Raw genomic sequence first — 27789 nt, 5'->3', positions numbered from 1 at the left:
TACACTCACTACCCTACCGGCCGGAGCAGAAGGGGAGGGGGGGGAGGCGGCGTGAGCAAAAAGCAAGTGCAAAGCCAAAAAGAAGAAAAAAGGAAAGGTGGAAGCACGCATGGAAGCAAGGCCAGAAGCCCAAGAGAACAAAGAAACACAGGCGTCAGCAAACCGTTTGGTTTGGTCTTGCTTGCCCCCGCCCCCCGCCTCAGCTTCCACAGCTCTTGTGCTTGTTTTCCTCTCCCCTTCTTCCCCTGCCTAACTTCATGGCGCGGCGTGACCCCCCGCGAGCGTGGCCATGATCGACCATCCTGGAAGAAGATGCCCGCCTGCCCAAGGGAGATAAGCTACCTTAGTCAGTTGTCCACTGTCATACCACGCACGTGGAGTGGCCGGAAGGAGGCCACAGATTCAGGTAACACCTCTCTGTAGTCGCTATCTAGGCCAGCCCTAAGCTAACGTCTCACGACATGCAGTACAGACCGATTGCCAGCATTCCTGGACTACCAGGCCCACGTCCTTTTACAATGGCCTGAAAATGGGCTGTCGGCCATTCGGACGCTGTGTCATACCACGTCGTATCGCGCCTCTGCTGACATCATCTCTGGAGAAGACCGGCAGGTGGATGAGGAAGAGTGGTAATAAGCAGCGGTAGTTGAGCGTCACTGTTCCCGGCAAGCCTTTGGCCTGCATCCTGCTGCACCTTGTCGTTCTTGTGTTGGATCGCTGGCGGCAGCAGAAGAGTCAACATCACCTTCATGTTTGCCTTTCATGCTTTTACGTCCCCCAGAGCATCCGAATGGGGTACCGTTGGTCACAGTCGCGGTATTTCCAGTCTGTCACTCCAATCCCGGCCCACTGACGGGGTACCCAGGTCTCTACAGTCCAAGGCGTACCTAGGCAAAACCATGAATCCCGTCGTGTACGGGTGGCGAGGGATGCGTACGTACGCCGTACACCTCGCACGAACGGACGGAAATACGAATACCGGGACGCGCAGCCTGACAAGTGGAATGCCTACGCCTGACTGAGGGAACACAATATGGCGCTTGACTAAGAAGGTAGGCCGTGGTCGCAGAGCCAAATGCCACGGTGCGTGTTCCAAGCAAGGCCAAAAAGGGTGCTTTTTCGATCTGACGAGTGCGTTGTATGTACCTAGCCCGCTCTAGGTGCTCTGCTTCTGATCTGCTAGCTTCCTCGACGCCGCAATGCTGCACTAGAAGTGAGAAACGTGGGCAAGAATGTTCTGTAGCTACCTACCTACCTTGGACAGGTACGTCAAGCAGCACGAACGACTCTTCTCTTTGGGTGTTAGCGGGCAGTTTAAGCTTTGGCGTCATGTTGCTCAGATGTCTCGTCACCTTGCCAGTTACATGTTGGCGGCCCCCTGAGACAGCAACCCGCGGGTGCCCGTGTTCAGTAGTGAGGTACATGGGCGGTACATAGGTATGTTCCGTTCAATGCCCCACCCCCCTAGCGCGTCATTGTGCGAGTTCGCTGCTGCGGGAGCGGTAGACGAATGCCGTGTGTTTCTGCCCTCGGCTCCCCAAGTGTTTGCTCTGGTCATCCTACAAGTATGTAGGTGGCTGGTTCCTGAGGAAACCTCGCTTCGATATGGATGAATCCAAGCACCGACCTGCCAAACTCTTGCTGGCGGTCTGATCAGACTGGGTGGTCATGCCCACCTCAGCTACTTGCCGTGCATACTCAGGTATCTTGGGTACCTACCTGGGGTATGTATCCAAGGTATGTGCAGGTATGTCCATCCGTCCGGGCGTTTTCCGTACGTCTATGGCTCTTCTGGAAGTCTGCTAGACTCTCCAGTGGCGGCACCTAGAAGACTTGTCAGCTGCACATGTACATATGCACAGGCGCGGTTGCGCTCGGGCTACGAGAAACGCGAAGCAACTCAGCCAGTCTTGCATGAGTTCAGTTCGGTTCTCTGTTCTGTTCTTTCAGTCCCAATCAGTTGAGTTCACTCTTGTATCCCTTCCCCATGGTCAAGGTAAGGGGCCACGGTCATCGACTGCCACGGTCGCACACTTGTACGGATACCTAAGTAGGTAGGTGTGCACAAGTATATGGGTGGGAAGAGAGTACAATAGGTGGGTGTAGTAGATAGGTGCAGTACACTCAGTAGTGTACACGCCCACCCCCACCTCCTGCCGGCCTTTACGCAGTAGGTCGGTCGCAGTCCTCTCCTCTAACCTGGCATGGCATGGCAGGCACGTCCCACGCCCCACGTCCCACGTCCCACCATCGAGCCTTCCGTCGCACCCTGTCCCGTCGCCCCAATCCCCGTTCCGCCTCCTTCCCGACTAGACAGACCCACGACCGCTTCTTTTCGTCCATTACCGTCCCTCCTCCTCCTTCCTCCTTCCTCCTCCTCCCCTCCTCCTTCTCTCCTAACTCGCACCCCCCCCCTTCTGATTGTTTCCTTCCTTCTTCCTCCTGCAGACTTCTTTGCTGGGAAGAATCAAAGATACGTCTCGGATCCAATCGCGAATCGGTCCTTGTCGGACACCGGAAGCAATCACTACCGCCTGTGGCGACTGCAAACAGACTTGCATCCGCTACCGTCCTTTTCCGCCGTCTTTTTGCGACCGAGACCCCAACCGAGACCCCAACACCACGACACGACGACGAGAGCTGCATTTCGGTCCAACACGCGCTCCATCTTTGTCAGCTCCTTCAGTTCGCAACACTTGGACACTTGGTCAGTCTTTGAATCGCGCCTTGCCTCCAGAGTCCGGAACTGACCGTGTCTTTGCGCCATAGCTTCCGCCCGCACAAGCTACTAGCGAACCCGGCGCCGATACCTCCTCCGTCGCTGCCACCACGCGGCAAGCTTCTTGCCTTCGCAGCCAAAACACCCATTATCTTGTTTCCGATCCAAGTTCTAATTGCACCGCGAATGAGACAAGTTCCTACTCAATAGCGACATCCGGCGTGATACCTCAACCGTCCCCCCGCCTCCGAGTTACACACCTGACGTATACTCGCTGCACGCGGACAGAAACGAGAAACACCAAACGCCTACAGTCCGAAACGTACGCAGATTCTTTCAAAGCGCACCGATCTCGTTCGAATCAATTGCCGTCTCGTTACCCTTCCCCAGGGTGGATTCAGTCGTCCGCTAGGCCGTAGCATGCGCCAACCCCACCAGCCCTTTCTTGTCTCGACTCGTTACCCCAAAATCTAGGACAGGCAGCACGTACACTTCACCGGCAAGGAGAGGATCCCCCCCTCGCCAGCCTTTCGGAGCTCAGGCGATAGGTTGGGAGTGCAGTCGGCCAAATCTCGTAGAAGGAACCGTTTGCTTTCTGCCCTACCCCGGGGCGGAGAGCTTAGCCGTCAAGGCAAGTCGGAACCCTGGCGTCGACACGACCACGCACGCGGCATCCCTCCCGGACCATGAGGCGGAATCGCTCCCCTACATCGCCTTCGCCCTATCGCGCCCTCGCCCATGGCGCCGGCGTCGGCGGTGTGCCAGATTCCATCTCCCTCCTCAGGTCCTTCAATGTCGACACAAACCCTACCCGGCCCATGCGGCCTTCCCCGCTGACCGCATCAACCATACGCGATATGCCACTCGACTTGGTTGACCGCATTAGATCTTTCCCCTTGTTCGTGTCCGCACCCGATGAATTCTTGGCTGCCATTGGGAACCACCTAAGGCCGCAGGTTCATGCCGCCCAGGACCATATCCTCACCGAGGGCGACGATGCACGAGCAATGTACTGGCTGGTGCGCGGGGTAGTGGCCGTCACCTCGCGCGATGGCGAGGCCATATACGCCGAACTCAAGCCCGGCGCCTTTTTTGGTGAGATTGGCGTTCTGATGGACATTCCCCGGACGGCAACCATCGTGGCCCGGACGAAATGTCTGCTCGTCGTCCTTAAGAAGGAGGACCTCCAGGCCGAGTTGCCAAAGTTTCCCGATATGGAGAAGGCAATTCGCCACGAGGCCCAAGAGCGACTCAACATTCTCAAGAAAAAGCGCCAGGAAGGAGGGCATGCCACCAAGCCGCCGCCGACCCTCATTAACGGCGCCAGAGAGCCAGCGCCTGGTGAGGTTTCAACGGGCGAGATAGGCACCATCAGTCAAGGCACAGTTATCAATTCGAAGAAGCGGAAATCCCCCAGCCCAGGAGCCATCGAGGACCCTGCCGCGGGCAGCGCTCTGGGCAGTGGTTTTGTCAACGTGCGCAGGACATTACGGGAGCTGCCCCTGTTCTCAACGTTGCCTCCCGACATTCTCCACCAGCTGGGCTTGAGTGCCCAGCCGAAGACTTATTCGCCCTTCACAGACATCGTCCAGCAAGGATCAGCGGGCAACGAGATCTTCTTCATTGTGCGCGGCGAGGCGGAAGTCATACGCGAGACGCAAAACAGCAACGAGCCCTTCAAGAAAACCACCCGCGCGACATACCTACGGCCGAGGCTGAAAGCCGGTCAGTACTTCGGAGAGGTAGCCAGTCTGGGGTTGTCCGAAGGCCGGACAGCAACTGTGCGGGCCATCACGACGGTTGAATGTCTGATGATACCCGGCGATGCACTAGACACGCTCTGGAGCCGCTGTTCGCCCGATATCAAGTCTCAGGTGGAAGAGACGGCTCGCAAGAGGTACAAGACGTCGGACGAAGACGTAGAAATGACATACGCGGACCCGAGAGAGCGGCCCAGCAAGTCAGACCCTTCCACGCCGACGACGCCCAGTGCTCTGCCGCACTTGACCTTCACAACCCCTTCAAAGCCCACATCCCCCACAAAAGATGATGGCGAAACCATGGAGCCCAAGGACCCGGATCCCTTCTTGAGCGTGGACATGGAGAACATGCGGAACAGGAGACGCAATTCCCTGGCCCCGCCCACGCCGCAGTCTGATCCCTCGTCGCCGATATCCCTCAATGGCTTCAGAGTGCATCAGGTCGAATCGACGCCGCTGCGCTACTCAATGCCTCAGTCCCCTCCCGACTCGGAGGTGCCAGTCAAGCGAGCCCGTACGCTGCCGAGCCGGCCTCACCCGGCCTTGGTCCCCGCTCTTCCCGACGACATGCTCATTGCCGTCTTCCGGTATCTGGACATTGCCGAGCTGATGCGGGCGCGACTCGTTTCCCACCATTGGCGCAGATTGCTAACGACACACCCCAAGGTGTGCCTGGATCTGGACCTGTCCGGGCACAACAGGCGAGTAACGGATGTGGCCATCAAGACAGTAATTGGCCCTTTTGCCGGTACGCGTCCCGAGGCTATCGACATCAGCAACTGTTTCCACATCACGGATGATGGGTTCCGCAATTTGTGGGAAAGCTGCGGCCGCAATGTCAAGCGGTGGCGCATGAGATCAGTGTGGGACGTGTCGGCGAACCAGATACTGGACATGGCGGAGAACGCGAAAGGCCTCGAGGAGATCGATTGGAGCAACTGCCGCAAGGTCGGTGACAATTTACTCGCCCGCGTGGTCGGTTGGGTGGTTCCCGAGCCGCCGCCGCCGCAGCCGCCGAGCAAGCAAGTGGTGATATCCAGCTCGACGGCGAAGTCGAGGCCTCAAAAAGCGGTGATGCAGCAGCAAGCCCAACAGAGGGCAGCAGCCAACATTCCCAAGCCGGGCACCGTCATTGGCTGCCCGGCCCTCAGGCACCTCAACCTGTCGTACTGCAAGCACATCACGGACAGGTCGATGGCGCATCTCGCAGCGCACGCGTCCAACAGGCTGGAGACGCTGTCTCTGACGCGCTGCACGTCCATCACGGACGCGGGCTTCCAGTCGTGGGCCAACTTCCGTTTCCTGAATTTGTCACATCTATGCCTGGCGGACTGCACCTACCTTTCGGACAACGCCATTGTCGCGCTCGTGGGCGCGGCCAAGAATCTGACGCACCTCGACCTGTCATTCTGTTGCGCCTTGTCTGACACGGCGACGGAAGTGGTGGCGCTCGGGCTGCCGCAGTTACGGGAGCTTCGGCTCGCCTTCTGCGGCAGCGCCGTCTCGGACGCGAGCTTGCAATCGGTGGCGTTGCACCTGAACGAACTCGAGGGGATTTCTGTCCGGGGCTGCGTTAGAGTCACTGGCGGCGGAGTGGAAAACTTGCTTGAGGGATGCGGGCGGATACAGTGGGTGGACGTGAGCCAGTGCCGCAACCTCGAGAACTGGATCCGAACGGGAGGCGTCATGCGATGGGGCTTCGACGAGCGCGGCGGCAATGGCCTTTTGCCTGGGCAGATACCCTTGCCGTTGCCCAACCCGACACGCACTACCAACCACGTGGGGCTGGGCGGCCGACCGCTGAGCTTCCGGCGGAGAACGAGAACGCCGGTGCGGTTCATAGTGGAGAAGGGTTCCTTGGGACTCCGATGAAAGAGGTCGGGAGACGGCGGGGGAGGGGCACGCGATGTCATCATGAGAGATGCTTGTATAATGCGGCTGGCGTCAACGGAGTGGGCTTTTTTTTTTCAGGCAATCTAGCAACAAGCCTGGGGTAACGGGAGAAGGACAGTTAACTGAATCTGTCACGGGATATTTGTACAGGGTACCATGTTTCTCCTTGTTAGCAGAGGTGGTTGGCAAGGGTGTGTCAAAAGAATAGACTGGATATGGCGATACCCTATTCATCTGATTACGGAATGGGGGAAAATATAAAAATGAAAGCACATGATGCTTCCTTGTGGAAAAGTTTTCAATCATTTGGTTTTTTTCTCCCCCTTTTTTGGGGGAAACATTTTGTTCAAGCCAGCAAGCAATAGGCTATTGTTGGTTCTGTGATGGGGTGTGACGATGTCGTTCGTGGTTTCGCGGCCACCAGTCCCTGCGTCTTACTGCAGGTGAGAGCGCCAGGGATAATAAGGGGGGGTAGGGGAGGGGTTTAGTTAGCTAAGGGTCCCTCTTCTTTTCTGTATGGTCTGATCTCTTGGCGGTGGTGAAGAACTGTTCCAAAGGGCCGACTTGTTAGGAAGAACAAGCGGGCAGTGAGTTGAGGACAGGTCGCGAGGAGACCGTATCGACCTGTGACTACCAGTTCCCTGGGGGAGAGGTTTTTTGTGCGAACGCGAGTGCGAGCCAAGGGAAGGATTGGAGAGGGGAGGGGAGGGGAGAAAAGGCCCCGAAGAGGAGATGCAGGGAAAAAGGTCGCCGGGTGATCCGGGCGCACCTGCCCTGCTGCTTAAAATCGTGGGGGCGGGATAGGCGCTACGGCAGGAGCTCGGGCCATTGTGTCTCGCGTGGAAGTCTGATTAAGTCAGCTGGTATTTTATCGCGCAGGGTACGTACATGCACCTGTCATGTACTATACATAGGCAGGCACGGGTAGGGCAGCCTAAAGCCCCTCTTTTGTGGGTTTGAGATGTGGCGCGTGTGAAGCCACATTCGGTTTCCACACATTATGGCGCATATGGTTAATGGCTATAAACGATGTAACCAATCGGTTAGATAGGTACTTTGGGTACTTGGGTATAGAAGGAGGGGCTCCGGGCCGGGTGCGGGGGAAGGGTCCGTCTCTCGGGCCCGTTTCCGACTTCAAACTTGGTCCTAGCCGGGACTCGCAGTCGCCGGTTTCCGTACTGCGTTGCGCCAATTTAACTCGCATGCGGCGCAGCTCTGGCTAGGTAAACCCCTTTCGGTCATGAGACTACTCAACACGATCACGCTACAGCTCAGCGAATTCTACGGACAAGTGCCGCGCTATGCCATCCTATCGCACACGTGGGCCAAGGACGAAGTCCTTTTCCACGACATCGAGGGAGGCCCGTCGCCAAAGACCGGCTGGGCCAAGGTGCAGAGCGCCTGCCGCCTAGCCCGCAGCCAGGACCAGGTCTGGATATGGATCGACACGTGCTGCATCGACAAGTCCAGCAGCAGCGAGCTCTCCGAGGCCATCAACTCCATGTTCAGGTGGTACCGCGACGCCGACGTCTGCTTCGCCTACCTCGCTGATGCTCCCTACGCCGAGCCCGGCACCCCCGAGTGCGCCGCCGCCCTGGCCGGCAGCCGCTGGTTCACTCGCGGCTGGACCCTGCAGGAGCTGTTGGCCCCGGTGGCCCTGGAATTCTACTCGTCCGACTGGCGCCGCATCGGCTCGCGGCCCGACCTCGCCCGCGTCATTGCATCCGTCACAGGCATCGACCCCGCTTACCTCGACGGCGACGGAGCCCTGCGCCTGGCGCAGGCGAGCGTGGCCGAGCGCATGAGCTGGGCCTCCCGCAGGCAGACGACGCGCGCCGAGGACCTCGCATACTGCCTCCTCGGCATCTTCGACGTCAACATGCCGCTCATCTACGGCGAGGGCCCCAAGGCCTTCCGCCGTCTTCAGGAGGCCATCATCCGGGACACCGACGACCAGTCCATCTTCGCGTGGGGCGACGTCATCGTCGAGGGGGATGCCGCCGCCGCCACCCTGCCGGACCGGCGTCCGCGCCCGCTGCTCGCCGAGAGCCCCGCGGGCTTCAGAAACTCGGGCGATATCGTCCCAGTCTGGGTCCCCGCCGCCGCCGCCGCCCGCGTGCGGATCGAGCACAGCGGCGTCACCGTCGTCACGCCGCTCCTCCGGGAGAAGCCGTCTAAGTGGGTGGTGTGGGGTCGCCCCGCCGTCTTTCTAGCGCCTCTCCTCTGCCGCCGGCGGGGTGACCCGTTCAACACCCTCGCGCTGTGCCTCCGCAGCACGACGCCCTCGGACCGGGCGTCGGAAGCCGCGTCGTCGTCGTCGTCATCGTCATCGTACTATAGGGTCTCGGACACCCTGTTTACCTACGCGAAGACAGCATGGACGGGCGAGAAGCTGCGCCCTGCGTTCGTCTACTTCGACCCCGCGCGCGTGCGGTACGCGGTGGGCGCAAGGTCCATTTCCAGTTCAAAGGAGACTGAGCACAGCCCCCGGCCAGGACCTTCGTCAAATAAGTTATTGGTACGGTAAACAAATGGAATTCCCCTTCATCAAGCCCGGATCAGCGCGAGGGTCCTGATTGTGGAGGAGCTCTGATCGTGGAAATATGCAATGTTTTCCCCAATACTGTTCGATAAGGCGCATGTGGGTAACTTACCTCCGCCTACTAAAGTAATCGCCCAACCCAATCTTGATAAAGCCTCTTCCTCCATGGACCGATGTACTGCGTTTCTTCTAAGCGCGAACACTATATCAAGCTCTTATTACGCAGCAATGCTGGCCAGGGCCGTATTTGATAATTCCCGTAGGAGGGCACTCAGTCATTCTTCGCCGCCTCTATGACACTAACGCACTTTTAGTATTGACTCATCCGGTACCGACGACTGCTAGTCGCGGATATCGCCACCAAATTGGACGTGGCGGCGGTCGCGCGGGCCGAAGCCGAGGCGTGGCCGGCCGAGTACGTGCGTCAGCTATCCTCGGCGAGGAATTGGGACGTCAACGATGACGCCTCGGCGGCGGCGGCGCCGGACCAGGCGTTCCGCGAGAGCCGACTCGAGACCTTTACGCGGTTCCGCGTCGGGGTCTCGCAGGACGCCGGGACGTACAGGGACCTGCTCCTGGTGGATGTCGAGGACCGGGAGGGTCCGAACGTCTCCCGCGAGGTGCGTCACGAGGGGTTTTTCGAATCCGTGGTCGAGGTGGGTGATGGGGATGGGGTTGTCTAGGGGGGGCTGTGCGTGGTCCTGGCAGGTCTCTTGTCGCTCTCGAAAATGAGAGTTTTGTCAAGACCTGACTCGCATGCCTCCTACCTACCTATCTACCTACCACTCCCAACTAATGTCTATACAACCTGGGCCCGATACCGGCCACCCGGATCGGAAGACGAGGGACCCTTACGCAAAAGGCCGTGCGATGCTGTCACGAAGAACGTTATGATGATCAGGCTCTGTGCATGCAGGTAGCCTTGTGTTGGGTCACATGGCTACCTACGAGAACAGCATTTCACCGGGTCTAGTCTACCAGATACTGTTTTATTTATTCAAGGACTTTTCATACGCCTCTCTGTGCTTTCTTGTGAGCGACAAACAGAAGCCCAGTAGTTTTCAGAGCTGTGACACCCCGACGGTATAAGGTCAGCCAATACAGTCCTGCGTTGTTATAAACTACATATTTGCGCCCTACAGGTATAGTCTCCTAGCTAGCTATAGAAGTGACAGTTAAAAAAATGGCAGGGGCCGGAGATGCTGTGTATCGAGCTCTTACGTATCGCAAGACACTAATACCAGAGAACTACACAAGACTGCTCATTTGGGGTCTAGAGCGACCATTGTATTCATCAACAGAGGTGACTGCACTAGTCATGCTCCAAGGTTGCAGCCTTGGTTGATTCATCATATCTAGTTGTGTATCCTAGACTACGAAAGAATGTAAGTTCCGACGGTTTGATTCATCTCGCGAGACAAGCAACGTCGACTTGTTCATGCGTTAACGGGCCATTCATCTCATCTTTCCGGTTCTCTGGCGTTGCTGGGCGTTCAAGTAGATATGGCATGTTGGGGCTGGATTATCACATGTTCATATCAGGAAATATCAACCGTTGTAAGTGATGATTTCGAGTATATTATAGCTGCTTAATAATGGTATGCTGGGGGCGTTCATGGGGACTTTGTATTCCTCCTGTCATCAATAACTCATCCAAAACCAACCCTGGTATTACGCCGACAAAACCAAGCAAAAGCCCCGCCCTGTCGCGTCTTTTTGGTGAGAGTCCGTATCTGTGTAGATGATGATGGGGTCTTCACGGCGACTTCTTGTTCGCCGGGTATCAACATTAACCCACCCAATAATGGCACAATGCCAACAAATTTCCAGCAAAACGCCCAGCGCCATTGATGAACCTTTTCTCTTCTTTTCCTTAAACGCCGCGGCGCGACACAAGCGCGCTGCTCATGCTCTGAACAGCACCTCGCCACCCTCGTTGTCCTGTACGATCTCTCCCTCCTCCATGTCCTCTCTGTCGTCTTCGAACTCACCCTCGTCGTCATCCAAGCCAGGCGGCAGCGCAGCTAGGGGGTCGAAGATTGGCTCGCCGTAGGCGTCAAACCCAGGAACGCCGGCGAACGCGCCCCCGTGTGCCTCCGCCATGTGTTCGTAACACGCCAGGCTGTCCGGGTAGTACTCCATGCAGAGCCAGCAGATGTGTGCGTGGCAGCACCCGCACTCAATGTGGTTGCAGCCCTCGATGCGCTCGATGAAGGTGCTGCACCGCGGGCACCCCTTGATGTTGAGGGCCGCCATCAGCTCCGTAGTCGCGGCGTCCTCGGCTACCTTGCATGAGACGGTCTCGTCGTGGGGCTCGTGGCAGGTGGTGCACAGCACAACGAAGCAGTCCGGGCATCGGGCCACCGCGTTGATTTTGGCCTCTCTGGGCGTCGGCCGGTAGAGCTGCTGGCATTTTGCCGTCGGGCAGCTGCGGTAGTCGAGGGGGTTCTTCCTGACGTGCGCTTTCGCGACCGACTCGAGGAGCTTTCTGTAGCCGTTCATCTGCAGGATGCCCCTGAGCTCAGACAAGGGGAGCGGCGCCTGGCAGGCTCCATCCTCGCCGATGCATCTGAGAGAGGATTCCGTTCCCGAATTGGCCGTCGACTGGACCATATGCACGTAGCATTGCTTGCAATAGACGTGGCCACAGGCGGACTGGACAGGCTCTGACGGCTCCGCCGTGCAGACGGGGCATTCCGACTCGCTCGAAACCGCCGCCTCGCCGTCTTGGGGTCTGCAGCACTCTTCAAGCCGGCGGTGTTCTTCCTCCTCGGCCATGCGGTGATAGTGGCCAAAGACCTCCTCGAAGAGCCTTCTGATGCCGGTCACGGGCTTTGATTCCGTGTTCTCTATCTGAATGACGACGTTGTCGCTGCTGCTGCTCATTTTGAAGCTGATCATGGAGTATCTCTTCATGACTGACTGTAACAGGGGGTCAAACATCCACTGTTTGGGGACACAGAACATCGCCGTGTAGACGGTAACCACCTCGAGGTTGCCGTAGCGAACGAAGCTGGGAGCGGTGCCGTCCAGCTTTCTGACGGCGCGCCGGGCCTCCTCCTCGAAGTCGAAGCGCGCCATTGCGCCCACCATGCCTGCTTCGACCTCCTTCTCAGGGATCAGCTCGATGGTAGAGCACCCGATGGTGTCCAGCAGATTCTTGAGTGTCGTCAAGTCATTGCACCTCTCCTTATCGCCGTAGACCCGCGGGGGGCCACACATAATGCCGTTGGGCATGAGGTCTTTGGGCATCCGACTCCGGATATCGTTTTGGGTGACGTGGGACGGGAGGTCTCTCAGCCGGACCGCGTATCCCGAGTTCTGCAACGGGAGCGGGTAGCTGTATACGTGGCCGCCAAAGAGGTCGACCAGCCCCTCGCGGTAGAGCCCCGTAAGCTTCTCCGCCTTGTGGTGATCGAAGAATATAAGGTGCGCGTTCTTCCGGGGCTGGTTCCACGTCAGGCGAACAGTGCGGGCTTCGGTGATGCCGACGTGTGGCTCGGAGCGCCAGCGGATGGAGGAAGGGATCCGCTCAAGGTCCTTCGAGAGGGATGTGCGCATCCTGTGGTCGAAATCACGGAAGTCCTGGCAGATATTCTGGGCGAAGTGGGGGTCCTCAAGGGTCACGTCGATGTAGCGGACGCCCTCGACTGTACCATACCTTGCGATTTCCATGCGTTGGTGGACATCATAGCCGGAAAACGACTTGAGATTCTCCCAGAAGGACGGGCCTGGGACTTCCTCATCGACATTCCAGATTCGGATGGCTGTGAAGTCGTTGGGTAGGGAAAACCTCTTGATCTCGGCGCCAGGCCCGAAGCTGATTTGGGAGCCCATCAGGCTCTGGAGAGCGTACTCATTTGAGCGTTCCGGAAAGAGGTGCGTGAATCCTGAGGCGTGAGTAGTCTCACGTATGGGCTGAGGGGCGATTGACAATTGAAGGCGTTGGTCGGCCATTGTCACGGAAAGCCCAGCAGGAAATATGATGGACTAGGAGTCGTCTAATGAAGGATCGGCTGATGAAGAGTCGGTGGAAGAATAGTCAGTAGAAGAATGGATGGTAGAAGAAGAGTGGTTTGGTCCAGTAGTTGAGTAGTAGTCCTCTCAGTATAAACGGTTGCCTCAAGCACGAATATGTACACCGTAAGGGAAGAATGATTGTCAAGAAAGATGAAGAAGAGAAATGTTGCCGGGGGAGGGGGGACATGCTAGAAATACCGGTCATCGGAGAAAGGTTCGCCTGCGCAATCACTGCCGGGAAAACGGTGGCTGTAAGAAAAGCTTGAATAGATCCAAAGCTGTGTGAACCATGGAATTGTCAACCCTTCTGGACTGGAGAAAAGCCTGCAATGCTAGGGGATGAGGGTGAAGCGCCTTGAGAGGAATCCATCAAAGGGGAGGGCGTGGGGTCGGCAGCGGCGGTACAGTGGCTCGGTCTACGATCGTGATAGGGCGTCCGGTTTACTATTTAAGCTTAAAATGGCCGATAAAAAGCTTATTGAAACAAGTTTAATTAATGATTGGCCGTATACTGAACCTATAGTTTGGTGAGACCTAGATGGCAGCCGCCTGAAGTTTGCAACATAAGGCTTCATCCGACCGACAATCAGCCCTTCACCAGGCCTGTACTCTAGAACGAAATTCCCGTGGTGTGGGCTCATATCAAGTAGTTCCGTAGTACTTTGAGTGACTTATGTAGAATTTTGCTTGGAGTATAGCTCTGAAGAACCATGTTTTGCAAAAAGCTACGATATTTGGCGCCAGGAAATTGCCCTGTTGTCGGAGGCTATGCCTCGCCCAAGTGTGGGTGATCTCTGATGTACTTTCCCAACACATATTACAATACACAATAATTTTACTACAAGAGAATAAACAAAGGTCCTCGAAAATAACCAATATCTTTCAGGTTTTGCTGTTCAAATCTTGTCATATACGTGAGACGTCATTGGGCATATACTGGTATGGGGAACGATTGAGAAGGTGAACAAACAAAACCGTTATCTAGCTTTTGGACAGTTTTCGACTTAGGCATGGCCCGCTATAATGTCTAGTGGGACACAAAGGCACAATAGATCTGCTATCCAGACATATGTTTGGACAAGCCGGAAAGATATTGGGCCTCGGGCATAAAAGAATCGGTAACAACCTAGCTACTACAACCTTGAATATCGCGAACTCACTGTACCGATATTTTCGTTCACACCGAACGTCAGGTAGCATTCATTTCCATTTGGCAAGCATATTTCTGCTTCTCCTGGAGACCGGGTAGATAGGTGCCGGGGCAGCTGTCGACGGAGTCAAACCATCATTAGTACAAAGTAAGTCATACCATATTGTGGCTCACTATTGATGAGGTTCGGACGAAAGTTTGACCAATTCGTAGTATGTATTGAGGCTGCAAGGCCAAGATACTATGTACATAGAAGTTTTCAAGTCGTCCGGGCTTAGTCCCGGTCCGACAGCGATGAAGTAAATGCACGCTAATGGGGAGGTTTCCACTCATATTCCTTGCTCAAGCTCAAAGCTGCCAGCCTCAAAATCTGATTAGCAGGCAGAGAGGGAGGTCTGGCCCTTGCAGTTGGCCGTGGTGGTGACCTTGGTGCTGCTGCCGCTGCCCTTGTTGACACCCTTGTATTCTTGGCAGACCTTGGGGACGTTGGAGCCGCAGGTGCTGGAGATGGTGGCAACATCGCCGTAGTTGGAGTTGATGCCGACAAGTTCCTTGACGTTGCTGGCCTTGACATTCTTGATGACGACGTTGCGGGGGCCGCCGTTGTTGGTGCAGTCGCCGCAGCCGCGGTACAGCTTGCCAGCGGTGACGACGGTGAAGCCGTCAATGGTGACGGTGCCGCGGCCGTTGTGCTGAACGACCTTGTCGACAGCGTTCTGGGCGCCGCCGCCCTGGATGAGGACGTTGCCGCTGCCGAGGGCGGAGATGGCGTCTAGAAATGAGTGTCAGAGTTCGAGCCGAGAAGGAAACGAGGTGAAGCAGCGCGCGGATGACTTACCCTCGCAGACGTCACGGAACCAGACGTTCTTCAGGGTGCAGGCAGCCTTGCAGTGAACACCCTCGAGCTGGTTGACGCCAATAATGACGTTGCTCAGGGTGGCGCCGTTCTCGAGAATGAAAACTGCAGACTCGCTGCCAGTGTCATCATCAGTGTTGCAAGGGCGACCGCGGTCAAACTCCTTGTTGCCAAAGTCCTTGGATCCCGAGATCACTGAGGGAGCGGAGAGAGAGACGATGGAACCGCTGCGGGTGGGAATGTTAAGGGTCTGAGCCGTGGCAAGGGTAGCCAGCATGGCGGAAACCAAGATCTTGGTCTGCATTTTGGAGGATGAGACGCTGATGTTACTGGAGAGGCTGGTGTTGAAAGATTGCAAGGTGGCAGCGAGTTTCGAGTAAGCGTGGTGCGGAACGAGAACCAAGTCTCTTATGTCAAGGGCGCTTGAAGAGAATTTATGGTCTGCAAAAAACCTTTCGGTATCGTGAAGATCCTTACCGGGACAAGTGCCAATGATGTCCTCGCAGTATGAGTGTTTCAAATTGATCGTGCAAGTCTAGAACCGTCCAACACATGTGCCAGTACCCTTTAGTTTCCCCACATCACTATGTCTGATGAGAGCTGACAGTCGTCGAATCTCCTTGGTGGAAATTCCACAGAACAGCGCCGCCCCCCCCCCCCCCCCTTCAAAGTATAACCAACGTGGGCATGTCACCGTGTGTTCTCGCTCAACTGCGCGGGTGGCTATCGAGTGCGCCCCCCCTTGCTGAACATGCTTACCCGCCATGTACTGGTCTACCAACCCACCAATGGGCTGGCTTTCTTTGGATCTAAGCCGCCAGCCTGGTCCCTGTATCCGAAAGACCCCCTGGGCATATGTTGACTGGCATAAGTGCTGCGGCTAACTCGAGTATATAGCGCCGTCTTTGCTCGGTGCCAGCAGGACACAGCAGCTGAACAGACTGGGCTTGTCATCCCTGTAGCCAAGTCTTTTTCAAGATTGCAGTCATGTGTTGGAATCTTGAATGTGGTTTGAGCCACATTCGTATGATAGTAAGTCGCCTAGCTGCCATAGGTCAAAACTGCCCCGGTTCTCAACGCACCGAAGAAGCCCTCATAGATGGCGAACCATTGCTGAACCAGCCAACTTCTTGCCAATGAGGGCACACGATCACCGCACAAGTTGCTTTTGTAAGGTATGGCAGATAATATACCCAGCATGACCATTCACGGAACGTTCATCTTCTGGCGCAGCCCTCTTCGGTCAAAGAAGCTCTAACCATGTTGAGGAAGCATGCGCTATCCTTCGAGGGATCAATCATTCCCAATACGTGCTTATTTCTTACTAGGGACAGACAGGAAAACAGAGCGAAATGCTCGAGTAGTAAGGCGTGGACGCCTATCTTTCAAGGTATGGTAAATTGATATTAAAGCGGGTGATAGGACGGGGCGCCCCGGGCTTGAATTTCTGACTCCATTGTCTGGGTTCTTAAGACCCTGGACCGAAGACCATCCCCTAGGACAAAAAATACCGGGGTAGTGGTCGCACGGTAAGAGAATTTGGCAGAGGTCCAGAAGATAGCAGGACAGCCTTGACGCGGCGGATGGCCGACAAAACACGGCTGGACACGTGGTGCGAGTCGGTGATTTTCCGCAGCGAAACATTTCGAATGACGGTGTGCTCGAGGATAACCGGAATCGGCAGGTAGAAATTCAGCAGACTCTCATCTGGTATCAGTGGACCATCACGAGGCGAGAAGAATCACCCCCAAACTGCAGCCAAGATTCAAGCCTAAACAGTACGTAGATGTTGCACGCAGAAGAGGTTGGCAGGCCCCTGGCGTCTCGGAAAAAAGAGTGGCCTCCAGGGTTCTGTTTGCTTCGGTAGATCATGCGTTTCCGGTGCCATTCTCCGTGCTATGGGGGCTGAAGACTGGGACCGTTGCTTGCGATTGTGTTGTGAAATAGAAGAAATTGGACGGACAATGCCAAGTGCTTCAAGACAGCTTAGGGTACTTGGCGGTGCAACCATTACGACTGGAGTCTCGCCGCACCCTCAAGGCTAATACTGCTACCAGATTAGCCATCTAGCCATGGGGAACGTCACTCCTCTTGTCTTGGCGCTGCGACAATCCTTGTTTGCGTGAAGTCCTGTGGAGCCACCAACTCATTGACGGAAATCGCTTTTTTCCATCGATCAACGGCTTTCCAGCTAGGCCTCATGTCACCACTTTCCGACCTCTTAGGAAACGGTAAGGGAGCGAAAGGGGGTGTTCATTTGACGTTGCTTCAGGACTGCAAGGAGAAATAATTATGACATAAAGTTCTCATCCTTTACCGTTAAGCTAAATAATCAATCTAGCATGCGTGGCTACGTACGCTCAGAGACTTGACAACTCTTCCTTTGAGATAAGAATGACTTCTTAATGTTATCTACAACGGCAAATAAGGAACAGCCCAAGAGTACAGGTGCCTTTTCACTAGTTTTAGCATTTGGAACATCTTCGTACAAATCATATTCTCTCAAATAACTTCCTTGCTATTCTGAATTACCAATGACCTATGCATGCTCGCTTAGTCAGAATGCATTGCGCCGTAATTCACTTCATGAAAGTTAGTGCAGCCCAGACCCAGACCTTTAACTCAAAGGAACAGCAGACAAATTAGTCACCAACGAAGCCATAAAATAACCCAGCTCTCTGCAGCTTTATAGGCGTTTGTGCTTCTGTAACGTTGCCATTGATTGGAACATAAGTTTCAAGAAAATCTATACCGTCTTTACCTTAAACCAATCAGCCCCTCTTGAAACAACGCCGCTCAATGCGAAGTCCATGCTATTACTCTAGAATAACTCCGTGTCGATGTTTCTTCCTTTGGAAAAAGTCTATATGGTTCCCCTCGACACAATCCCTTCTGGTAACCCTCGTCCGTTCTGACTCTGTAGATTACTCTTTGTGAGTAGTATCCTTCTTGGCTTCAGCACGAAACTGCTCCTCCTCTTCTATGAGCTGCGCTATCAGCGTTTCGTTTGCCCTCCAAACTGGCTTGATCTCAAACAGTCTATCAATCTTTTCAAGCGGAATACCGCTAGTCTCAGGGATGAGGAAGAAAGCAAAGAAGAAGGCGAGGAACGATAAAGCCGCAAAGAAGAAATAAACGCCATAGCCCATGGCTGCAAACATTTGCTCAGTAAATCTTGAAACGAGAAAGTTGAATAGCCAGTTGCTGGCTGTTGTCGCGCCACCGGCGAGAGATCGGAAGTTTGGGTCGAAGAATTCCTGTGAGGCGGAAATTGTTAGTTGCCGCCCAATGGTTATAGATCGCGACTAGAGATATACTTACTGAGTTCAAGACCCAGGGAGTGCCGTTCCATGTCGGCGTGTAGACTGCCGTCCAGAGATAGAAGAATATAATGGCGGCGTAGCCACTACCACTCAATTGATCCTGAGGATTCTTCGTCGGTTCGACAATGCAAACATAGGCACCAATGACCCACATGCAGATTGATCCAGTGACCGCACCAATGAGCAACAGTTTTCGTCTTCCAAGTTGATCGACGAGGAACAATAGCCACACGAATGTCATAATGGCCTTGACAACACCGAATATGCCAGTCATCAGGTTTACTGTGTTGTGGTCAATGCCGATACTCTGGACACGCAATGGTTAGTTATCGGCGGTCTCTAAATGGATAAGTCCCAGTTGCTTACCGAGAAGATAGTCGGGGAATAATAATTGATGGCGTTGATGCCGCTGCCGTTTTGCCAGAAGAACAGCATACAGCCTATGAACAATCGCCATTGCAGCTTTGGCCGAGCAGCCAAAGCTTGGAAAGGCTGCCAGAAGCCGATTCCAACTGTAGCCTTTTGGGTTTCGTAGATCTTGTCGATCGCGGCAATCTCTTCTTGGATATAAATATCGCTTGGTTCTAGTTGACGAATCCAGCACAAGTTGTCCCTGGCTTCTTTGCGGCGATCCTTCTGGAAAAGCCACCGAGGCGACTCCCGGATCCACATCGAGCCTAGCAGGAGGAGGCCGGAGGGGATCAACTGGACAGCGAAAGGTATCATCCATTGCGTATGACCCGGCGCTACGTGGGCTTGAACACCATACTGCCGCTTGGATTAGCAAAGGCAAGCCACGAGAATTGGTGTGCCATTGTGAACACTCACGTTGATCCAGAAACCGACCATTCCGCCTATCTGCCAACCCAATTCGTACAAACCAACGAGACGACCGCGAATTGCTGGTGGCGACAACTCTGAAATGTAGATGGGAATGATGTTCTACAACCTCGTGAATTAGTATCTTGCATTCGCCATAGAAGCGCAGGATGTGAGGCACGTCCTGGGCGCCATGATGTGCAAATTTTCAGACTGTTTACTCACAGAAGCCACTCCAGTTCCCAAGCCCGAGAATACGCGTCCAGCGTAGAGAATACCAAGCCCCAAATTACTACTCGCGCCGCATGTTAGGCCCGCCCCCAAGGAGAAGGTGGTAGCTCCGATCGCTAAGCACCACTTGCGTCCTATGGAGTAGCTGAGACAGTAGGTTAGCAAGGCGCCAAAAAAGGCCCCAGCCACGAATAGAGATACGATATTCTCGCTAATCAAGTTTCGTTCCGCAGTTGACAGCTTGTCGATACCAAACTCCCTTCTGAACGAGTCAAGTGCAACAGTTGTTCCGATAAAGGCACTTGTGTAACCAATCATGCAAGATCCGCAAGAGGCGATGCATGCTAGGACGTATATGCGCCAGTTGTAGACCGATGGCGGCGTCGGCCTCTCTTCGACAACTGTGAGAATGCCCATGGCCGTTCGGTATGGCGGCTCACAGATATGGCGGGTGGTAAGAGCAGGTTCAGAGCGCGTGCGTGTTGAGTCAGAGGATAGAAAGTATGCAAAGGGGAGAAAAATTCCGGGAACCAAGGGTCCCAATTGTCAATAAAAGTATCCGGTGGTCCCCATAACCTGAATCTTCTTGCCCCATAGTTTGGAGCCAGCATTCTGGGGCTCGTGAGTTCATTTCTGGGGAACGACGGCAAGCATGCCGGTGTCGGTGGTAGGTAGTGCAAAATGTGATCGTCTAGCCTGCAACAACGATGCGGCTCTCTTCGTCATTTGCATACAAAGTAACCTATCAGTGCATTTGTATTTGGAGGAGACCCCTCAGGGTCCACAAATGGCCCGAACAGACCGAGCCCCTGCTCGGGGATGCGTTTTCCCCCGTGGAAGCGTCCGCTTCATGATTTTCCCCATGGAGAGCAGGACACTTGACCTGGGGCGACGAATGGGCCTCAAGAGTAAACTCCCTAGGACGAAGGCCCATACTTCTCCATTCTGGCAATGGGGGGTGGTGGGTTGCTGAGTACGGATAGCCTGGTCCAAATTTTATGCGTTCATGGAACCCCTTCCCCATACCAATCGCGGCTTGCCGGCACAAATGCATTTGCTCGAAGTGTTAAATGTTCACCCGGAAACGCCCCAACGTCACAGCACTCCCACACCGTCGCTACCTGTAGATAAGAAACGTGGGAAGCAAAGGTGGCACAAGATTCTTCCGATTCCCATATGTGAACATGCAAGATTGAGAATGTTCTCCCTCGCTCAAATTTATCGGCTCGATGCTTCGTCATTGATGGATAGACTCCACAACACAACCAGAGGTATGGGGTTGATAATATGGAGATAGCGTCTTCATCTTAAGAAACTTTCCCCTGAAGAGACAGCCCGGTCCCTTCGTTGGAAGAAGCTTAGAACATATGCAGTTAATGAATTGGCCAATCAGAGGCTGTGGTGAACAGCATTACAGTTCCTTAATGGAAGGTTGATTGGAAGTCACAAGGAAACAAGGAATTACAAACCACCCAAGTGACCAGTCACTACTGCCGACTCATCAACTGGTTTGGCAGCTAATCTGCAGGCAGAAATTCTTGATCGACGTCCTATTGATCGAATATAATCGGCCTAGACCCCCATGGGCATTCTAGCGCAGTTCAACCGGTGCACGAATACCACGATACGTATCACCCGATACGCAGCACCTCTGGCCTGTGTCGCATCTTAATCACTTAACACGGTACGGACACCTGATAATACCAATCAACTACAGGGTTAGACTTCACTTCAACTATGCTGCCAACAGCCTTAAGAATGATGTGGCAGGTGGGCGCCGGGACGTTGGCGATAACAGATTGACACCTAATGGTACTTTTGAGTCTTCATCGACTTGATCAACGGTCATATGATCCTTTAGGTTTCTTCAGTCATGGATTGTGATGTATCCCCTCGGCCTGGCATCAACGAAATGGCCTGTTCCTGTTGACCGTAAATGTCCTCCTTACATGCACACGCAAGACTAATGCAAGCCCCTGCGCCGTCATAGACATCACTGTCAGAAGTGTGGCTTCATGATGCAGTTCGGCAAACAGCAATAAAGGTATAGACCACAAGACCGCAATTGCCGGAAGCGTTCTTTGTCACTACTTAATCTATCTCATCAGTTCGAATAAGTAATAATGTCCGATTTACATTGATGATACTTTACGCATAATAAACTGGCATTAGTAATTATCTGGTCAGCGGGTAACGTGAAGTGGTTTGAGTTCTCTGTTTACTTAAAGATTTCCGATTGCCGTATACTAATTTGAGAACTGCTTACTTGCTACAGTGAATAAAGTGTGATAATCCATGCTGCTTCCTATGAAGGGATTCCTGTCGACACAATTGTCACACGAATCAATCTCATGGGTGCGCTAGGTCAACCGCGTTAATTATGTAGCTGTCACAGGTGCGGTGACCTAGGTCGAAGTGGTAACGAATAATAGGGGTTGAAAGGCAGTATAACCACTGCTGCAATGGCGGGGCAGGTTGGAGGTAAGCCCCGTCATTGACGATAGTTGGCGATGATCGGCATTGCAATAGTAGGATGGCATGTAGTATGCAACAAAGCGAGACAGGCGTGTATATTGGAACTGTAAGATGCAAGAAGCATGCAGTGTCTCATATTGAATTGAACACATGAGTAGGAGATCAAGTCATCTTCACAATATAGCATGGCTATTGTTATCGTTTTGGTTATGTTTACATAATTTCCCCCTTTAGTCGAACTTCATTGTACACTCCATACTGAGTACACTTTTACCAAGAACACAACAGGGTGCCCATGCAAGCGATATCGGCCTTTATGCCGACCTTTAAGGTTTTTTTTCTTTCTTTTTTTTTCTCGGACAATGGAAGAGTCAGATGACGTAATCAGTGGAGGCAAGGAAGTTGAGTCTGGCACGAATCTCGTTGATATGAAGAGTATTTCTCTCTGGGCTAAGCCATCCTATTGATGGTTTGTCGAACCTATTGTGACCAAGGAGAAAAGAATAAGCTACAAACAGGAAATCGGCACGGATACAAGTTATACTCGACCACCTCCAAGGTTTTGCAGCTTCGAATAACTTCACCGAATTCGTTTAGCATACAAAGGCTTGATCAGTAGATTGAATGACTTGACGCTATAATATCATAAAACTATGTAGTTAAACACGGAGATGTTCCACTTCGCCTCAAAACTCGGGCCTGACATTGTCAATGGATGATGTGACATCTTGTGCTCATAGGATTAACAATCTTCAACTAGAATCACCTCAGATATTTGGAGATTAATCTAGCCTTTTCCACCAGAGCTCTCCTCGATTCGACCCATCCCTCTGCGACGTGATACGCAGCAGCGTCCCATTCTCAAATGTTGTGTAGTTACGTCTGTGAACGGCGCCAACCATGGTCGGGACGTTTGCAACCGTCAATGGGCCATGGAAAACCTGGCCGTCGGTAGCAGACGCAGGGATATCGCCACTAATCGAGAATGGCCCGGCGTACCCGATGCTATGCTTGCCGACCAAGGCCCACTCCACGTCTGACTGGCCTTCCTCGAAGGGGAATGTAAGGCTCGCTGGGCGGTGTTCGGGGTTTGTAGATGTGAGGGTGGCCGACATGAAGCCGGTTTTGCTGTATGTGAGGATGCCGACGGGGTTTGAACCGTATGTTGGGTCATCTACAGGCACGCCATCGCGGGTTCTACAAGCTCTCTGGCGTCAGCAAACGTGGCTGCCGATGGGGGCCAGTGGGAATATGATGCACGTACGCTGATGTGTTGAGAAGGGTGTAAGTGCCTGCCAGGATGGCAACAATTTCTGAAGGTTGCATATTAACTGATGGATGGAAACGCTCAGATGACAAAAGAGACAAGTCTTACCTCTTTCACTTCAAAGAGAATGCGACGGAAGACGGGCATAATATAAGAAGTAATGCCGTCAGCAGAATAGCAGCTCTTGCAAAAAGTACCAAAGGGCAATCAAGATTTGAACCGCGAGATATTAGGTGAATGAGTTTAAAACATGGGTGTCAATTTGGGTTTACGCCATAGGGGCCGTACCTGAGAAGGCCGGGGAACTCCAAGGGGGGAAAGGGGCACAACTCCTCGGATATGGTGTCAGAAGTGGATCGTAGGCGCCAAGCAGTTAAGCTTATGTAGTATTCTGTGATATGACTGCCCCCGAAGCATTTGGCGTTGCTTCTTTTGTCCGTGGCAAATGCAAGTCTTTTAGTAATCTGTTACTCTAGCATTCAGTTACATGCTTTGGAGCGCTGACTCGCTAACAGTCCAAAGAAGTGTTTTTTGGACATTTCGGAGAGCGATAACTTAGCGATTGCGGTTCGGCTCTTACAACCAGGGTTTAGACCAAACAAAGCAATATTTAATGTTTTGCTCCAATATTGGTTCTCGCCTATTGATTTTACTTCAACGACTTGTAATATGGTATTCTTCACGTGGCATCGCACCAAGGTCATGCCACCAGACGCGGACGGGGAAATGGGGGAACGCAGAGACGAAGCTGGCAGCTTGGCTTGGCTCTGCTTGGCCTAGCTTGGCACGATGCCGCGCGGGTTGCGGGCGACGGGGAGACTCGTGGCGCAGCCCGTTGGCATTCGTGTTCCATGAAACACAAGTGGATGGAGTTCTCGGAGACACTTCATGGACCCGGCGCCCCGTTCCTCTGAGGAGCCAAGATCGGTGCCCAAAGAAACTTGAAGCCCTCGCAGGCACCCTATCGCCAGAGGAACGGATGAACTGCAGAGTAAGCCGTCATTTCCCAAAAGGCTCTGAGCAAGATATTGGCACATCCATTAAGCGAGAAGGTTGTCTATGGCACGAATCAAAAGAAGCTGACCAAAGCTATGGCGCCTTGGCAAAATCGCGGGGTTCGGGGATATGGTACTTGAGGGTTAGTACTCCGACCGAATGGAATCTTGTTTTATATATCCAAGCAACTTGTTTTGCTCAAAGTAGTCAGGTTTTGCTCAGGGTGGTCAGATTGGTTAGGGGTTGTGGCCTACCACCCCGATAGAGAAGACGCAACCGATGATTTAGGCAATGGCGGAACTACGGATAAAGTAGCCACATAGCGCGGGCTTTTTGTACTTGGACAAGACGGTGCCAAAGCTAGTTTTCATATGGATGACTAGCAGAACGGCACGTAGTTAATGCGTGAGTTGTTGATATTCTAACTTCTTGAAACGATGGGCCTGCACGCTGGTGTTGTAGCATTTGACTCTATGGTCCCTTCCACAGGCCTCCTCTCCGCTCTGAAGTATGGGTATGCATTTCTTATATCATCCAAGGAATTCGCCTTTCGGCTTTGACTCTGCAGCACATACTAGCGAACTTGGTCTAGGGTACATTTGATCATATATGCAACTTAAATTATCGCTTCAACCACAGATGGGACAATTAAGGCTGTCAATGTAACTTCGAGATACATCTTGTGGCTGTCTGATTTTACAACGGCACATATAACCCGTGCCAGAGGTCGAAAAATTAAGAGGGGCCGCCATAGATATTCACCTAATATGTTGGTACCGGAGATATGAGGAGCCCAACCCGATCAAACCCAGTAAATGCTACCATGGCGATGCGATGGCTCAACTCAGAATTTGAACAGGAACGTATCGATAATCACTTGGTGTGTTCTGTCTTTCATCGTCAGATGACCTCCAGACTCCAACTGTTGGTTTCACCAGGGTGGTGATACGGTTAACCGTACGTATTAATAAGCAAGTGACAAATAATAGGGGTAAATACTGGTCCTGAATTATACGTAAAGAAGGAAAACTATTGTAGGATTACGCGGCGAATTCACCACGTAATATCCCTATAGATCTAGTGGATCTACAGCAAATTAGCTATAGTTATTCCAGCTAATTAGCGTTAATCTATACTGCTAATATCTAGGCAATAGTTAATATTATAACACTAGTAACCTTCTAAAGTGCTATAAATTATCCCTATTTTCTAGTTATCTATAAAGGGCCTAAAAACGTAATAAAAACAAAAGGCTAAAAAGTATTTAATACTTTTTATATATATAATTTATTACGTATATAAAACCTATCTATTTATCTATATCTCTAATTAACTATTATTAATTAACTACTTTAGCGCTTTATTAAGTAATACTTTTATAAATCTATTTACTAGGTTATCCTCTCCTTATATCTATTAGATCTTATAGATCTTATGTTATTTATATAACTAGTAAAGCGCTATAATATTAATTATAAGTTACTTCTCTTTAGTAGTACTAAGCTTTATAAGGCACTTATAAAAGGAGTATAAGTTAGTATAAAGGATTATTAGGATTTATAGTAACTTAAGGTAGTTAGTAATTATTATAAGTATAATACTAATTATATAAGTAATATTAGTGCTAGTAACTATACTATAGACTTTAGAGGCTAGTACGCTATATATAACTTTTTTATACTTTATTAAGCTAAAGTAGATAATATTACTAATAAGTATAAATTTCTTACTATTAGTAGTAAGTTATATAATATTACTTTTATTAGTAAGTATAATAATAAAGCTAAGTTATAAGGTAAAATTATAGTTATTTATAAATAAGCTGTTAATAAAAATAAAAAGCTTTATAGTTATAAGGTTAATTAGCTAAAAAAGTAGGCTGTAGTTAAGGTAATTTATTTACTACTTAATTTAGTAGTTAAGAGCCTTAATCTCTTTCTCTATAGGTTCTTAGTGTTATATAGTAACTAAATAGCTAAAGTAAGCCTTAGGTTAGCAGATTAATATAATATACGCCCTATAGGCCTTTTACTAAATAAAATCTTACTTAGTAGTAGGCAAATTTATATTAGTAGGCTAAAGCTTTTTACCTTAATCCTTTTACTAAAAATTTATTTTACTATTATAGCTAAGGGAAAGCATACTACTATTAAAGGTAATAAAATTATTAATAGTTAATAGTTACTTAGGCTTTATAGTAAAAGTTACCTTCTTAAGCTTTTTCTCCTTATAGGTAGAGAATTTATTATCTATAAGGCTAATTATATTATCTATTTATATACTAATAAGGCTAAAATCTTTATTATTAGGTAATAAAATAAGTAGGTAGGGGTTAAAGGTTAATAAATTTATCTAGAGATTCTTTTTATAATAGTAGTTATATATAGCCTACTAGTAGGTGCCTGCCTTAGTAATACTATAAAGTAGCTTTATTACCTTTATAATAAAGTTACTAGGGTAAAGATAGTAAATTTATATAAGAAGTCTTATAAGAATAATGTAGTTAAGTAGTGTTATAGATTAGGTATACGCCTAGGTAATATTACATAACTAGAGGTAAAACCTATATTATAAAAGTAATAAAGTAAGGGTAAGGATAAGTTACTAGGCTATCTATTAGATAGTAAGTAACTATATAAGGACTATCTCCTTACTATTATTAGTATAACCTTAAATAACTAACTATAATTTCTTATATAGTTACTTATTCTTCTCTTTAACCTTATATACTATATATAACTTAAAGATCTATATATTACTATATGTTTTCTTATTATAAGTAATAATATAAAACACACTATAGTTAATAAGGGCTTTTACCTCTACCTTATTAGATTCTTTAAAAGGCTTACCTAGCGTAGTAATAATACCTTTTTTATATAGTTTAATAGTAAGTATATAGTTAGCTTCTTCTTTTATAGTAAGGTATACGTTAGAAACGTTAACAGTAAGGTGTATCTTATAAAAGAATATAGTAATTAGGTTCTTTTATAGGCGTCTATAGCCTTATTATAGTAGTTACCTATTATTAATAATAATAGTATTATATACTTCCTTTATAGATTTACTAGCTATTATAGGCTCTTCTTTTTATACTTATATAAGATTATTACCTTTTTTAGCTGTTATAGGTAGTAGTGCTAATTAGCCTTCTTCTTATACTATATAGTATAGCTTTACTATAGTAATATAAAAATTATATAGGCTATAAGGTAATTTAATAATATAGGTAGTACTATTATTAGTAAGTAAGTAAAATAGGCCTTACTAGCTATCTTTCTTATACTATATATAGATAAGTAATTAAAGGGGTAGCGCTATAGTATTTATTATATTTAGGCTGTTATATATTACTAATATATTATATACTTATCTCTTTATATAGATTTATTATACTACGTTTATTCCTTTTTTTACTACTTTAGTACGCTATATAGTAGAAGGGGTAGGTAGTAAATTATTTATAATATAGGGGTATACCTTAAAAATAAGTAGAGTTAGCATAAGACTATTAGGGCTAGTAGTATTATTAATAGCTTTAATAGCTAATTAAAAGGTAACTTTAGGCTTATAATTACTATTTATATAAATAATCTTATACGTATAGTAAAAGGCAGTATAGTATTACTTAACCTTACTAATAGATTAATAAGCCTTAATAAGCACTTTATTAACCTTAATAAATAATATATAGGTAGTATATTTAAATTTAGCTATATAAAAATTTAGGCTAGTGTT

The 27789-nt window shown here is 50.7% G+C and overlaps 7 protein-coding genes across 7 annotated transcripts; 3 read left to right on the top strand and 4 right to left on the bottom strand.

The window, feature by feature from the left end:
* Window positions 1–3405: 3405 nt before the first annotated feature.
* GLRG_00840 (cyclic nucleotide-binding domain-containing protein) lies at window positions 3406–6351 on the top strand (the record flags this gene model as incomplete). Its single annotated transcript, XM_008091525.1, has 1 exon — window positions 3406–6351. The coding sequence occupies one exon, from the start codon at window positions 3406–3408 to the stop codon at window positions 6349–6351; it is 2946 nt and encodes a 981-aa protein (XP_008089716.1).
* A 1261-nt stretch (window positions 6352–7612) lies between these two features.
* On the top strand, window positions 7613–8883 carry GLRG_00839 (heterokaryon incompatibility protein; the record flags this gene model as incomplete). Its single annotated transcript, XM_008091524.1, has 2 exons — window positions 7613–8805; window positions 8868–8883. 2 exons carry the CDS (start codon window positions 7613–7615, stop codon window positions 8881–8883), a joined length of 1209 nt encoding a protein of 402 aa, XP_008089715.1.
* Window positions 8884–9142: 259 nt separating this feature from the next.
* On the top strand, window positions 9143–9597 carry GLRG_00838 (uncharacterized protein; the record flags this gene model as incomplete). The annotated part of the gene is made up of 2 exons (XM_008091523.1): window positions 9143–9173; window positions 9260–9597. The coding sequence occupies 2 exons, from the start codon at window positions 9143–9145 to the stop codon at window positions 9595–9597; spliced, it is 369 nt and encodes a 122-aa protein (XP_008089714.1).
* Window positions 9598–10819: 1222 nt separating this feature from the next.
* GLRG_00837 (uncharacterized protein) lies at window positions 10820–12871 on the bottom strand (the record flags this gene model as incomplete). Its single annotated transcript, XM_008091522.1, has 1 exon — window positions 10820–12871. One exon carries the CDS (start codon window positions 12869–12871, stop codon window positions 10820–10822), a length of 2052 nt encoding a protein of 683 aa, XP_008089713.1.
* A 1587-nt stretch (window positions 12872–14458) lies between these two features.
* Window positions 14459–15244, bottom strand: GLRG_00836 (pectate lyase; the record flags this gene model as incomplete). The annotated part of the gene is made up of 2 exons (XM_008091521.1): window positions 14459–14856; window positions 14923–15244. 2 exons carry the CDS (start codon window positions 15242–15244, stop codon window positions 14459–14461), a joined length of 720 nt encoding a protein of 239 aa, XP_008089712.1.
* A 2620-nt stretch (window positions 15245–17864) lies between these two features.
* GLRG_00835 (uncharacterized protein) lies at window positions 17865–19730 on the bottom strand (the record flags this gene model as incomplete). The annotated part of the gene is made up of 5 exons (XM_008091520.1): window positions 17865–18197; window positions 18262–18570; window positions 18630–19031; window positions 19092–19205; window positions 19308–19730. The coding sequence occupies 5 exons, from the start codon at window positions 19728–19730 to the stop codon at window positions 17865–17867; spliced, it is 1581 nt and encodes a 526-aa protein (XP_008089711.1).
* A 2840-nt stretch (window positions 19731–22570) lies between these two features.
* Window positions 22571–23114, bottom strand: GLRG_00834 (uncharacterized protein; the record flags this gene model as incomplete). The annotated part of the gene is made up of 2 exons (XM_008091519.1): window positions 22571–22985; window positions 23053–23114. The coding sequence occupies 2 exons, from the start codon at window positions 23112–23114 to the stop codon at window positions 22571–22573; spliced, it is 477 nt and encodes a 158-aa protein (XP_008089710.1).
* Window positions 23115–27789: the final 4675 nt, after the last annotated feature.

The sequence above is a fragment of the Colletotrichum graminicola genome (genome assembly GCF_000149035.1).
Source record: "Colletotrichum graminicola M1.001 genomic scaffold supercont1.2, whole genome shotgun sequence".
NCBI classification, from domain to species: domain Eukaryota; kingdom Fungi; phylum Ascomycota; class Sordariomycetes; order Glomerellales; family Glomerellaceae; genus Colletotrichum; species Colletotrichum graminicola.
Note: the sequence above shows the minus strand (reverse complement) of the source record. Positions and strands in the feature narration are given on the sequence as shown.